This window comes from Buceros rhinoceros, unplaced genomic scaffold, assembly GCF_000710305.1.
Source record: "Buceros rhinoceros silvestris isolate BGI_N320 unplaced genomic scaffold, ASM71030v1 scaffold1635, whole genome shotgun sequence".
NCBI lineage: Eukaryota > Metazoa > Chordata > Aves > Bucerotiformes > Bucerotidae > Buceros > Buceros rhinoceros.
Genome location: NW_010412089.1, coordinates 332 through 13859, shown reverse-complemented (window position 1 = coordinate 13859; position 13528 = coordinate 332). Strand labels below are relative to the sequence as shown.

The window sequence follows — 13528 nt, the reverse complement described above, 5'->3', positions numbered from 1 at the left end:
GCAAATGCATGAAAAAGAAACTGACATAAGCAAAACAAACCTCAGACAATGCAAATTATTTCAGAGCTCAAAAAACCACAAATAAAATTGCCAAAGAGAGCTCTCATTTATTATGCAAAGCTTTTAAGAAGTACTGCAAGATACCATGAGAGGCTTATTACCACATGCAATTTTGATTTTTTAAAAGTTGGTATAAAAAGAATAAAGCACAGGATAATTGAAATCAGAATATGCTGATAGATTTCTGAGGCAATTGGGTACTATGAGCAAACGAGATGCTTCCACCATATTTCTGCAGGGATCACAGTTCAAGACCTCTTGCTATTCAGTGTTTGCATCAATACTAGAGCTGAAAATTTATTTTAAAATTTACTGGCAGTAATATCCGTGGTTGGCAGGAATAGTAAACAAGAACAAGACATCAGAAAGGGAGTGATCTGCCTCACCTAATTTAAAAAAGTAGAAACAGACACCTCTTGTTTCAGCTAAGAGGATTCAAGTAGAAGACACTTTCTTTTAACAACCTACCAAGAGACTTTGAGACAGACAGACACATAAGAACATCTTTCTGGAAGTACCTAGATTTAGCGTATAATTTATCAAATGCCTACCAGCTGAGCAGACATCCTGAGGCAGAATGTGTTGATGGATAATACATGATATGACATGATATGAAAGAAGATTCATAGTCAGGCAGCAAAAGTGATCAAGGGGATAGAAAAGCTCTCCTGTGGAGAAAGTCAGAAGTCACAGGGATGAATTAATTGAGGGGGAAAAAAAAAAAGACATACAAGAGGGGCTATAATAAAATAATCTACAACGCATCAGTAACAGCGCAGCAATTCCCTTTCTGTCTGACCCCTAATAACAAGGGGCTCTTCAATTAAAGAAAAATTCAAAATTATGAGGAGGAAATTCCCTCTGTGTAGCAAGTATTATACATGGAACTCATTGCCACTAAAACCCACTGACACCAAAGCACACACAAATCCTAACATATCAGGATTTAAAAGAACATGTTCATAGAGGCATTAATCCTTCTGCTGTTGACTCTGCTGCCGTATCTCCACTAAGGACTTAAGATGATAACGTTCTATTGAATTCACTCTGTAAATACAATCAGTATGGCAGAAAGGTCACAAAACTGGCAAACTTCAGAGACAGTGCTTGCTTGTAAGCATGTAATAATGGCTTAACAAGAACTGTAGAAACGCTGAATGTCTCCAAGAACTGAGCCAAATCAGAGTAATTTTAAACCTGTTGGTGTTGTAACGTAGCCTGGAGATTTGTTGCGATAGCAGATTTGTGTACCCTGCAGATCTGCTGCAGACTGGAAGGAGCCAACAGTGAGAGCATTGTGAGGAAGGCTCACATGCACAGCAATGTCTCGCTAGAGCCCTTTGTGAGACAATAGCTCCTTCCCATCCTAGACCACTCGAAGTCCTTAATGCATGGCTCCTTACCAAGTGTGGGCATCCTCTTCCTTACCCTAGCTCCAATTTGAAGTCCCCAAGCACTGGATCTACAATGCTTCCTTTTTCCTCACATCCAGGATCACTGTAGTAGCTAGACTATTACATCATGCTGCCCTGTTGCTTACAGCTTGCCAATCCCATTAGCAGGACCAATGCAGAGTGGGCTGGGAACTTAAAGTAGCTTATTTATAGCTGAAGTTTGTTATGCCTTGAAGAAAAACAATCCAGGGCAGATTATTAAAAACCCAAACAAACCTTGCTGTATTCATTAATGTTTTCATATTCTAACAAAGGTGTTACAGCAAGTAAAAACTGAAAGCATGTATTTTCCACAGCAATTGTTAAAACAACAAGTTGTCACCTAGTAAGTAATTTAAAAACAAATAAATCACTTTAAGAAGTGAGGGTATGAAGTCAGCAGTTTGTATTCAACAGAGGTAAAGGGGATGAGGTGTTCTTTCCTCGTACCTAAACAGTATACTGATACTCTCCAACACAAAAACCCTTCATTAGGCAATCAGTTAGGAAAAATTTTGACCATGTATTTATGAATATTCACTGTTAAGACAACCTTCAAAGCAGAGGAAAAATGACACATTATTCCTCTTTGTAAACATTATTTTTCTCCCTGTGTGTACAGAAGCTTTCCTTTCCTTCCCATTATTAATCCTCAAAAAGACAACACTAATGTCATAAACACTGTTTGAAGACTTGATTGGTGGCATCTTAGAAAACGGGAAATGTACTATTACTGTTCAGTAATGTTCTTACCAAGAGCAAAAATCACAAAGCGGGCATGTAGGTCAACCAGATATTAACTCTGATTTTTCTTTAATACTCACTGTTAAAGAAAAAAGATTTTCACTCTTTTCATTTTCCAAAACTAACACATTTTAAACTCAGACATGCCTTTATAGACATGCCTTTATAATGACAATACGATCTTGAACCCCACACATTCACAGAGATAAAAATTCACTGTAAGAAGACTATGTAATAGAGACTGCTGAAAGAATTCATCACTTTCCGCCCCATTCCTTCTTGTCTTACTCTACACCTGCCAGAATGAAAACCTCATCATTGCAATTTTTATTTTACTGATTACATTCCACATTCATGCAACAATTTTAATGTGGCCCAGTGTATCAGTGGTCCAAAAAAGCTACTGTAATAACTATCAAAGTCTTTTCCTTATCTCCATGAAACTATCATTTTTCTTACGCTGCTTTCCTCTTTTACTTAACTAGTGTGGTGGTGATGAGTTAATCCCTTTGGAATGAAGAATCTAATTAACATCTATTAGGTATTTAAACATTAATTAGACTATAGTAATTTAATTCTCAAGCTAATACGATATTTGATTCTATAAATGTGCATTTCTGCTACTGGGTGAAGTTTTTGCTCCTTGTTATTCACAATACCAGAGAAGTCAACCACAGTGGTCCCCAGCCTTAAAATTCTATGAGTTTAATGGGAAATCACTGGGGTTTCTCCAGACAAATTAGAAAATGGAACTCTTTTGTAACAGAATTAAACTTGAAAAGCAATAAGAACTATTTCTTTTTTTTACATATATATTTCACTTCTGGTTTTTTAGTGTAAGTCATTTACAACTGAAGTTCCCCATTTATCTGTAGAGATTCTGAAGCCACCCAAGCCCCCAAAACTGCATACCAGAACTACGCTGAGCATCTGGAGATGAAAAAAAGATGGACATGGGGTTTGAAAAGTATCCAACGTTAGGTATATTGTGCAAGTTATAAAATCAGCCTTCTTCTCCAAATTTCAGCTGAAATCACACATTTAGTGTGATACGCTCCAAAGAGGTATGTGTTCACTGCCCCCAAAATTTCTGGATTAAAAAGCAAAGGAACTTAAAAGAAGATGTTACTCATAAAGTAGGATTCTAAAATACAAAAAGAAAAATCAAAGTAATACTTCTTGACTAGTGGATAGTTGAATAAATCAGCCAAAACCTGTGGATGATTAAATACATTTAGAAAACTAAGAAACAATCATGCACATGGGGCGTAGGGTGTGAAGAGATTACTATCTATACAGGTATACTTACATAGCATGTAGCCTTACCTTTGTGAACACCCATCTGCATATGGGAATGCACATATATGTCACACACTGACACTGCAAGGACAAGTTCTAGAAGCATACGCTGAAATTTCTCACACTCCTACACATACAAATAAGGATTTGTTCTACGGTCTTTAATCGAAACAGTTGACTACTGTTTTCATGTACTGCAAAACCAGCAATGATCCTAACTACAGGACTATTATATTCTGCAGAGTTAGTGATCCACACGACAGTTGACCTGAGAGGTCAATAGCCTCTCAGCTGTGCTTGTCTATCTCAACTTTGTCCAGAAGATCTATTCTGTGTAAATCCAAATGAAGTTTGAGCAAAAATTTCTAGCTTGTGTGGAAACAATATACCAGAAAATTAACCTCACGTACTGATCCATACTAACACAAAAAATGTCATCAACTGTAAGATCAGCAAAGAATAGAAATTATTTTCCTACAGTATCATCATCATGGCTTGGCTTCGCGAACGATGATCTGGGAAGGGCTTTTCCCACGCTCACTGCAAGCGATGAGTGCACCCTTTGGGCCTGTGCGGTGGATTTTTTAGGTGAGGCACCAGCGTGCGTGGAACCGGCCCCACCCTTTACACCTGAGGTTCATCTGCCAGGGCTTAGCGAGCTTGGACAGTGACAGCCAAGTCCTCAGGTCGTAGGTTTGGTTAGAGTAGCCTTCTCTTAGATGATGGATGCCTTACAAGGCTAAACGAGCTCCATCTGCCTGGGTTTGGAGTCAGAGTTGTCCTTCTCCTAGAATGGCTGCCCCAACGCTAGTGAGCCCATCCTGCCCGTGGACACACTTTGTCTGACCCTTCAGTTGAGACCTGTCTGGGTTGGGAGACCCTGCCGGAGGAATATGCCACCACCAGCACAGCTCTCAACCTCACAAGGGCACACAAGCTCCTTCCCCACGACAAGGGAATGCCCATGAGAGAGTTTCCTAGAGTACACTTCAGTTTTATAAGGCATACTTATTAACTCTGATTACCTCTACAAATTTAAGTTGCTGGGAAAGTTCACTCAAGATTGAAGGACAGCATGTTAGTACTTAAATAGAGCTTACAGTGATGTCCACACATCCTTTTAAGCCTTCATTTCTACTACAAAATATCACGAATCCACCTCTGCATCTGGAGTTATTTGCAAGTTCAAGTACACAAGGACATAGTGTTAGTTCTTCTGGACATTCTTATCCATCTAGATGTATGTATTTGAACATATGAACTGAGGCAAATTTACTGTACTCTCTTTTCCACATAAAAGTCTACTTAGATACTATGGAATCCTTTCTGCAAAAGTCTACTTCATGAGTTTAACATACTCTTTCACATACCTGCTCCTTTTGAATTCTGCCTTTTTCTATTTTCCTAGGATTTTGTCCTACTGCTTTTAAACAAATGTCTTCCTCCTTTTTAACAAAAAATACTTTATTACTTTCAATTTGCAATGTCCTAGAAATAACCTTACTTCCTAACATCCTTCAAAACTTGCATGTGCACTAATAACCAAGCATCATTCCTGCAATCAACAAGCTGGTATTTGTCACTGACTCAAAAGCTTTCACAAGTTCCACAGAGAGCTGGTTTGTAAATTCACAGAAGCAAGTGGATTCCACCTGATCAGCACATCGGAGACTCTTCAAAAAAGAGCTAAGCATAAGCAATACTCAAACGAATGGCTGATTTTTATTGCCATAACTGTACTGCAGATAATTCTCTGCATCATGTATTTCAATAACACAATCATTGCAAGCTTTCATGCTGAACATGGAAAGTAAGCAAGTCAGTAAACTTTATCTAAACAGAAGGTACATTGAATTTTAAATTAAGAATAATCATTTGTTTAAGTTTTCTCCAATCGCTGCAATCATTAGCTGGGAGCATTAAGGCACGTAAGCTTCTCTGACTTAGCTGTTTAGGGAAAAAAAGAAAGCAACCTCATGCTTGTTATCACTTTGTGAAATTTCACATCTATTTAAAAATACTTCTTTTGGAAACCTGCTTTTCTGAGAGATTATTGAAAAATCAATCCACTGCCTAGAAGCTAAAAAACAAATTTATTTGTCTTAGATCCTACACATCACAAAATGATGTGGAAGGAAAACATCCTACAAAAGCTCATTTTCTATTTCATAGAACAACTTAACACAATACCCACAGTCTTCCACGAACAGATGAAAAGTAAACACTTTTAAAAATTAACCACAAAGTTAAAAGATAACCACAAAGAACACATCTGAAAACACATTTTTAAGACCTCAACATTTCCTTTGCTTTTAAACATTGCATTTTGTTTCTTATTTTACATTTTTCTGTTACAAAAATGATAAATTACAGAGCAACATACAGAGGTGTCGCCTAGGCACAATCCACTGTTCTATGAACGATTATCAATCTTCTCCCTATTACATGCACTGGTAAAAAACTTAGCACCATGTGAAAAATTAACATGAAACACAAATGCCAGCACATGTGAGGTGAATTAGAGCAGATCAAAGCATTTAATGCCAATGCTCTTTACCCCATCCATTAGATGTTATTTGAAGTTTATTTTAGACTAGACTTGTTCACTGAACCAAAAAAGCAGCTCAAAATTTCCTGACAGAAAGCTATCCTACATATCTTTGCTCCCTTGATGGAAGGAACTTCTAGGAACTGTCATGCTGTCCCTTTCATCTGTTTCATGCAGATGACGCAGCATGCCAGTTCACACATCACCAGTAGGATCCAGTATAAAGTTTCTATATACACTATCTATCTTCCATATTTCTGGTCACAGAAGCAAAACATATGCCAGTGCTTACTTGCCAAGACGAACAGGATCATTCATCATGTCCTCAATGTCAGTAAGCATCATGAGAAATGCTGTATACACTTGACACTTGTGCCTCACACCACAAGGTACACTCTGACAATGGAGCAACACAGGCTTAATTTAATTGTGCCTTTACTGAATGCACAGTGGAATCACAATCTACATTAGTCATCTCAAAAACACTGAGTTATGTGGGACAGACACTGTGTAAATATTTCCAATAACTTCCAAATTCTGGGTATTACTTATAGTCTGCCCCATCTGTGAGGACATCTTTGACACCCTCCTTCAGATGGAAACACTGAGCACAGCTTCTGCAGTACCCGTACACACAGTTCTCTGCTCTATTTGTCACAGGCAGACCACCCACAATGCACTTGGGTCAGGACTTTGTGTGCTCCTCCACTGAAGACAGTCATCAACCCACTGAGCATTCAGGAGTTCATGGGGTGGGAATACCACTGGACATCAATGTCTTTCAATCTGGCAAATGTTACACAATGATGAAAAAGGAACTGATTCCCACTACTTCTCTCTATCCTGTTTCCACATCTTCCACACTTGTGTGCTTCACAAATTTCCTTGCTGCATTGAACCCATTTGTTTTGGGTAAACCTGGCTAATTCAGCTATGTCTTACCCCAGCCTGCAGTGCACTTCCCTTTACAACCTTTCCTGAGTGTGACCTGCTGCAGAGGAAGAGATAATATATTGCAAATAACCGTTGCATTTCACATAAATGGTATCATTCTGAAAGGTATTTGTAAAAGCAGCTGACTGCAGAGTAGGGACCGGATCTGACATGTGGCCAGAAAGTACACTGCATTTGGGAAAAGGAAGAGAAAATGTGGCCAGAGTTTTGTGTAGAAGCCCAGGAGACCTGTTATCAAAGCACGCCATGTTCACAGCCTGTGTGGTTTCCAGGAGCATGCCTGGCACACAGGCAGAGCCAGGACAGGGCAGGTGCTCTCTGATAGAGCCTGTTGCCCCACAGAACTTCCCTCACAGCTTAGAGACCCTGGAGAACTTTCTCTCAAGGCACAGCAGCTCCACAGCCAATCCAGACTTACACTACCTTTCCACAGCTCTGACCAGTGCCCTAATTTCACCAGAAATCTCCTAAACACAGTCACATACTCAATACATGTACAGGCAAGGAGTACACAGCCTTACTCAGGCAGGCATTTGGACCAGTGATTTTGCAGTTCCCATTGCCTACTGAGGCAGAGAGGGGATGTTCCCACATGTTGTCTCTCAGAAGTCGTCTGCAGGTTGCAAGCATATACATGTGTGCAACACTGTAGGCACGCTTTTCCCTGAATTTTTCCCCTGAACTGCTAGACCTGGGACTAAGGGCATGGATGTCCCACAAGTGGGCTTGGTGGAGTGCTCTACCGTTCCCTGAAGATCTGTTTGAGATCTCTATGCTCGCGGCATATATACCATGCAAACTCTGAAGCATGGTCTTCCCACCTGATCAAGAACATGGACTTCATCTACTTGAAATGAGTGCAGCTCCCCTTGTCAGTCCTTTCCCACTCTGCAGCAGATGTGACTTTAGCAACAGGGTGGTGCATCTGCTGGAGAAACTTTAAGATCTTTCCAAGCACATGCTGCCAAGTTCCAGGTCTCCCCTCACTCGATATTCTGGGAGGCCAATGCAGCAGTTGTCACTACCGCAAGATGCAGCAGTAGGAAAGGAGGAATAATTTTAGTAAGGTTATAAGAAAGATGTTGTTCATAAAGCAGAAACAGCAAAAGAATTAAGGCTGGTAAAGGGGACAGAAGCGTAAGCTTGGGGAAGTAAAGGAGCAGCTGAAAGAGAGAACAAGCAGACTTCTGGCAGTCATTAGCAAATATGAAGTTGCACATAGCACTCGGCCCTTTTGCACAGCACAAGAAGTACTTCAGAATAAGGTGGGAGCTCTTCACGGTTTTAAAGCTTTCTGTTGGCACATGCACTTTTCATTTGTTCTGGAAAACTTCACGGTAGTGCAGTCCCTCTCAACGGATTCTACCCTTTCATCATCACAAGTGGCAAAGCTTCTGTCCTAGCTTTCTCTGTAAAGATGTCATTCATACATCTAAAACCACTCTGTGAGCCAAATCAATAAACAAGGACAATCAGAGACCTTATTTCAGAACTGCATTACTGCTGTGATTTGAAACATCATATAGACACACACCTAATGACTAGTGCTTTTCTGGACTTGAAGATTCTTGACCTGCTTCAAGAGGCATCTTCTGCTTATGACACTCTTGCTCATAAGTTTATAGAGTGAACTTCGAGCAGCAAGGCATACTGCTAACTTCCAAAAAAAGGAGGTAGCAAGCCATAATTAGTTCTGTAGTGTCTGATACAGTGACCAAACTATTTTAGAAGCAACTTCACCTTACTACAACTGTCCATGCTTCTTCAGTATCCCTAGGATATTCAAAATTGAGACACAATCCCAGCACCAGCTACCCACCAACAGCAGGGTGTAAGTTCGCAACAGCGAAGCACATCTCAGCCAATATCAACTTAACTGGTTGTGAAAACACCAAAGGATTGTTTTGATAATGCCTGTTCCTGAAAAACAGTAACATTCCATTTCTGTTCTAGTATGGTCATCTCCAGTTGTATGATATAATACGGGGAAATAATGGAGAAAGTTTAGTCATAATATCCATTTCCTTATGCAGAACTTCTGCACCTATGATGGCCTGTAAAACAGTGTTTCCACCACATCATGCTGACTCCCCTACTCCAGAAGCACTGGGTACAGATGGTGCTCTAACAACTGCAATAATTACAATGTCATCAAAGTTTGTTTCATATGCTTTTTCAAGCATGCAGTACATTCACTACACTTTTGCAGTTCCTGTATGCTCTGAGTTACCATTAGATTTCCCTTAATGGTTCACATGTTTCTAATTACCACTACAAACCAACAGAGGTGATCAGCATGCCACAATGACAGAGCTCAAACAACTTCTGCCTCTAGGACAGTTGAAGAACATAACAATTACTAGGTGGGAGTCATGCTGCATAATGTTAGAGAAGTTGGGATATGCTCAGAATTCCTATTGTCAGGTGAATGCAGACAATCAAATCTCAGCAAACTTAAGAGCTAACAGTGTTGTGATGCTTTTACGTATAGTATCTTTCCTATCACTGAGGGATAGTGGATTCACTCCCTGAAGAATAAAGAAAATGGTTCAAGCAACACTGTATCTTCTTCCCTGGTGATTAGAGAATCAACAACTTCTGAAAAAAATAACAATGCAAGGTAGCGTGATTGCTGTTTTGAGCACCAAAATTATGATTCAGCTGGCCATTCTAATTAGATTAGTCTTCTCTCCACCTCACAGAGTTTCATTCTCCAAGGAGAAGGAGTAAGTCCTGAATGTCATCTGTCTTGGCTTCAAGTGCCTTGAGTAGTAGAGGAAAGAAGAGATAAGTCTCCTTAAAAGTTCTGGCTCCCACCACAGAGTGCCCAGTTACCTCCAACTCAGTTCCAGTAAGAATTTGTCATCTCAAAATACAACATCGTCTCCTAGTTCCACAATAAAGGTAGTCTAATGGCCTGTGGCTGAAGCCTCAGCAAGACAGGTACACTCCACCGTCTGCCATTTCTAGGTCTGTTGTTCTGGAGTTCCTTGCCCCCTGATCACTACCAGCCACACAGATAAAGTAGACAAGCCTGAAGGACAGTAAAGTAAGTTTTCCTCCAGAATTACTGTAATAGATGGGAGAACATAAACACTGAAGACATACACAAAATTTAAACATACGTGGCATGAACAACAGACAGGCATAAACAAGATCATCAGGATCATCAACTGAAGGAGATGCTGCCTTTTCAGAATGGATCATACCTCATACAAAACTGTAGTATTCCCATGAAGGAGAGGCCCATAGCAAACGTAGGAATGACCGACAACCCAGCCTAAATCAGAAGCTGCCCACCACACCTAAAATGAAATATAAACATAAATATAGCAAGGAATTTTTAAGACAGATTCAAAAACATTTACATAACATTTAAATGGAATTACCTCACCAGGTGTGAGTCCATATACAGCTGACATTGTCCAGTTCAGCATAACTGCATAACCACCAGTTGGTCTGACAACACCCTAAATGAGAAAATTTCAATATTTAAGATCATTTGAAGGATGAAATTTGGGGGGTTTAGCAGCAACAGATGTAAAAGTTGTCTGGTTTCAACACTCCTCAATTACAAAAAGGATCCATTCCTTCATACTTGTGCTAGCATTCCCACTGAAGAAGTAATTCTGGAAAACAAGCAAACAATAAAACAAATATATAAACCTAACCCAAGGCCTAAATGACAATAGTTATCAGAAGATAACTAGCAAAACTACAATTCTCTCAGTAAAATCAAATATACGTATATTTAGTCCACCTATGCTGACAAAAAGTAAGATGTTGAGTATTTATCTCACTTAAACTATGGTGATATAAATGCTAGGCATGTTTTAAACTCATTGCCTAGTCCCTCTGTGTCATTGCGGGAAAAAAAGAGCACCTGTGGAATAGCCAATCCCTAAAATAACTGGAGTAATTTACACCCTGAAATGTACCCCTCTTTCTGCAGTGACTCTTTTTAAAGATGTCAGAAAACCAGCTTAAACCAGATATCTATTTTGGAAAGGTTTAGTATCTCTCCTGAAGTATACATACAAATGCAAAGGAGTAAGATCTCAGTCTAAAAGAGGCATTTAAAAATTAGAATGAAGCAGTATCAATAGCATCATGCACTGTGGCAATCCAAAAGCCATCTCCAGAACACTGTTAATAGGAAAAAATTTGAATTATTTTGTAATATTTCTATGTTTAATATACATTTCATCATCTTCTAGTACACTGTTTCTAGACAAAAGAATTAAGTTATGTCCTGATGTCCTGAAGTAAAAGTAAGATGAGATTTATTGCACCAAACAAATGTCTGCAGTGCAAACATTACAATACAGCTGTCTCTGCTAGGCATGGTACATTCTCTTTATCTAGTTAATAAAATTAAATGGGCACTTTCAGACTTCATCCAAGAAACAGGGGACTGTGGAGACACATTAACTCATCTGGAGTTCAGTCAAAGTTGAGCAATCAAATGGAGTTCGCTGCCACAGGAGAGAATGGTTACCTAATACTTCATGAATTTCAGAAAGCAGATTGCCTTCATTAGTCTCAGCTTCTAACTTAGTTCCTGCTCTGAGATTAACAAAGGTTTTGTTATGAAGGTCATAACTGAATAATTTTACCTGCATAACCATTTAAAAGAAAGTTCTTTAAATGAATAAAAAAGCTACTTTATTCATTAAGTTACTCACTGTAGCTTAATGCTAGTTGACAATCTCCCTCTTATAAAGGTGATTGATTCAAGGTGTCTGTATTTTTCTCTGGAGACCCAACACAGTGAAGTAAATTTCTGAGAACTTTTAACTCTGAGATACTATATTTTGAAACTAACAGTGCAGGAAAACACATATGTGATGCTTTTAAGTGCCCACACTCAAGGCAAAAGCAGAAGATATTTTTCTTTGCAAAACTGGCATTTGTTTTCCCTTACCTCCCGACAGATTCTGCACTTTACAGGCCACAACATTAAATAATTTTCTCATAATATTCTAAGCACTGCAATACCCAGGGACATGTGATAAGACCACTTCCAGAAAATTATATTCAACCTGTCTTCGCCACTTCCAGAGAATTGTAAGTACCAAGAAAACACTCCAGAGTTTGCTTTTAAAATAAGATCTTCAAAAAACAGGTCATTAAGACTAATTGATATTTGAAAGCAAACACTTTCAAAGAATGCCCTATGTCAGTTTTCACTTACTCTAATCTACTCTAATCTAAACTTTCATTTTAATTCGAATTATGTTCTCAGAACTGTCCAGTAACACAAGCCATCAGAACATGCTTAATTCCATTTAATCTACAATGTCATTCTCTACCTCTACGGGGAGATTATCTAATATGTAAATAATGAACAAGCAAAGACTACTCAGCAATAAATGGTATCACACAAGTGATATACTAACTAGTCTTGCTATTAAGTAACTGTACTACACTTGTCTGAAACAGTTAAAACATAGAAGATATTAAAGTATAAAAGACATTCTTTGTTCTTGAAAGTTTAACCTACACAAACATTTTTTATGTAAATGCAGTTTATCTTTATATTACTACCATTTAAATAAACAAACATGACTTATTCCTAGACACTGACTTTAAAGTAGTAAAAAATTAATAAATGAGATTAATTCACTTCTAGCAATACTTACCATTTATAGCACTGAGATCTGGCGAACATTTTCAACCTTTTTACCTAAGTATTTTCTCAAGTGGAAACGCAAATAGGTTGGTCGTAGACTCTTAGACTACAGAGAGTCCTTTACCTTGGGCAAGCCTGTTGTTCCAGAGGTATACAGAATATAAAGTGGATGGTCTGAGGGAACGGAGACACATTTATAATAATGTGCTTTTGTAAGTTCTTCTTCCCAGTCAAGATCGCGACCTGGGGCAAGAGGAATATGGCCCTGCTCATTGAAAAATAGAAAAACAGAAGGAATAAATGGAATTCGGTCAAAAAACATGGCATATTCAATTTTTTGTACAGTACTATTCAATATGCTGTACAGTAATCTCCCTGCCACATTAAATCTTATGAATATGAAGTTCTCCCATAAAACTCAAAAACAAACTACAACAGATACACTCATTTTACTTGTAAAAGAGAAAAAGCACATACACATCTGAAAGTTAACATAGAGGCAAATCAACTGTACACCCACCAAATTAGGTCGCTTGTAAATCAGAACTTTATCAGGTTTGCTCTGTACCCTTGCCAGTGCTCCTTCTAGGAGGGATATGTATTCCACTTTCCCTTTAGGTTCTACTCCAAAACTTGCTGTTACAATAAGCTTGGGCTAAAATAAAGAAGTTAGATTGTTAATATATACGTTTGCAATATATTTTATATATATAACTTAATAACATGTTTTCCATCAAATTCTTTCACTAATGATACTCAATGTATAAAATCTATCTTCATATAATTAGAAATAGGGCTTTAGATCAGTTTTCTAAGGAAATCGAGTTTCTGTGATCTTTCTGTCCACGTATCTGCTTT

The 13528-nt window shown here is 38.5% G+C and overlaps 1 protein-coding gene across 1 annotated transcript in view; it reads right to left on the bottom strand.

Moving 5' to 3' along the window:
- ACSS3 (acyl-CoA synthetase short-chain family member 3) overlaps nt 1–13325 on the bottom strand; it is a gene marked incomplete at its 5' end in the record, with an annotated part of 62814 nt that extends 49489 nt beyond the window's left edge. The window contains 4 exons of the mRNA XM_010136224.1: nt 10248–10343; nt 10428–10508; nt 12795–12935; nt 13191–13325. Coding sequence (XP_010134526.1) covers nt 10248–10343; nt 10428–10508; nt 12795–12935; nt 13191–13325 — 453 coding nt within the window. The remainder of the gene's footprint in view (nt 1–10247; nt 10344–10427; nt 10509–12794; nt 12936–13190) is intronic.
- Between the last annotated feature and the right edge of the window lie 203 nt (nt 13326–13528).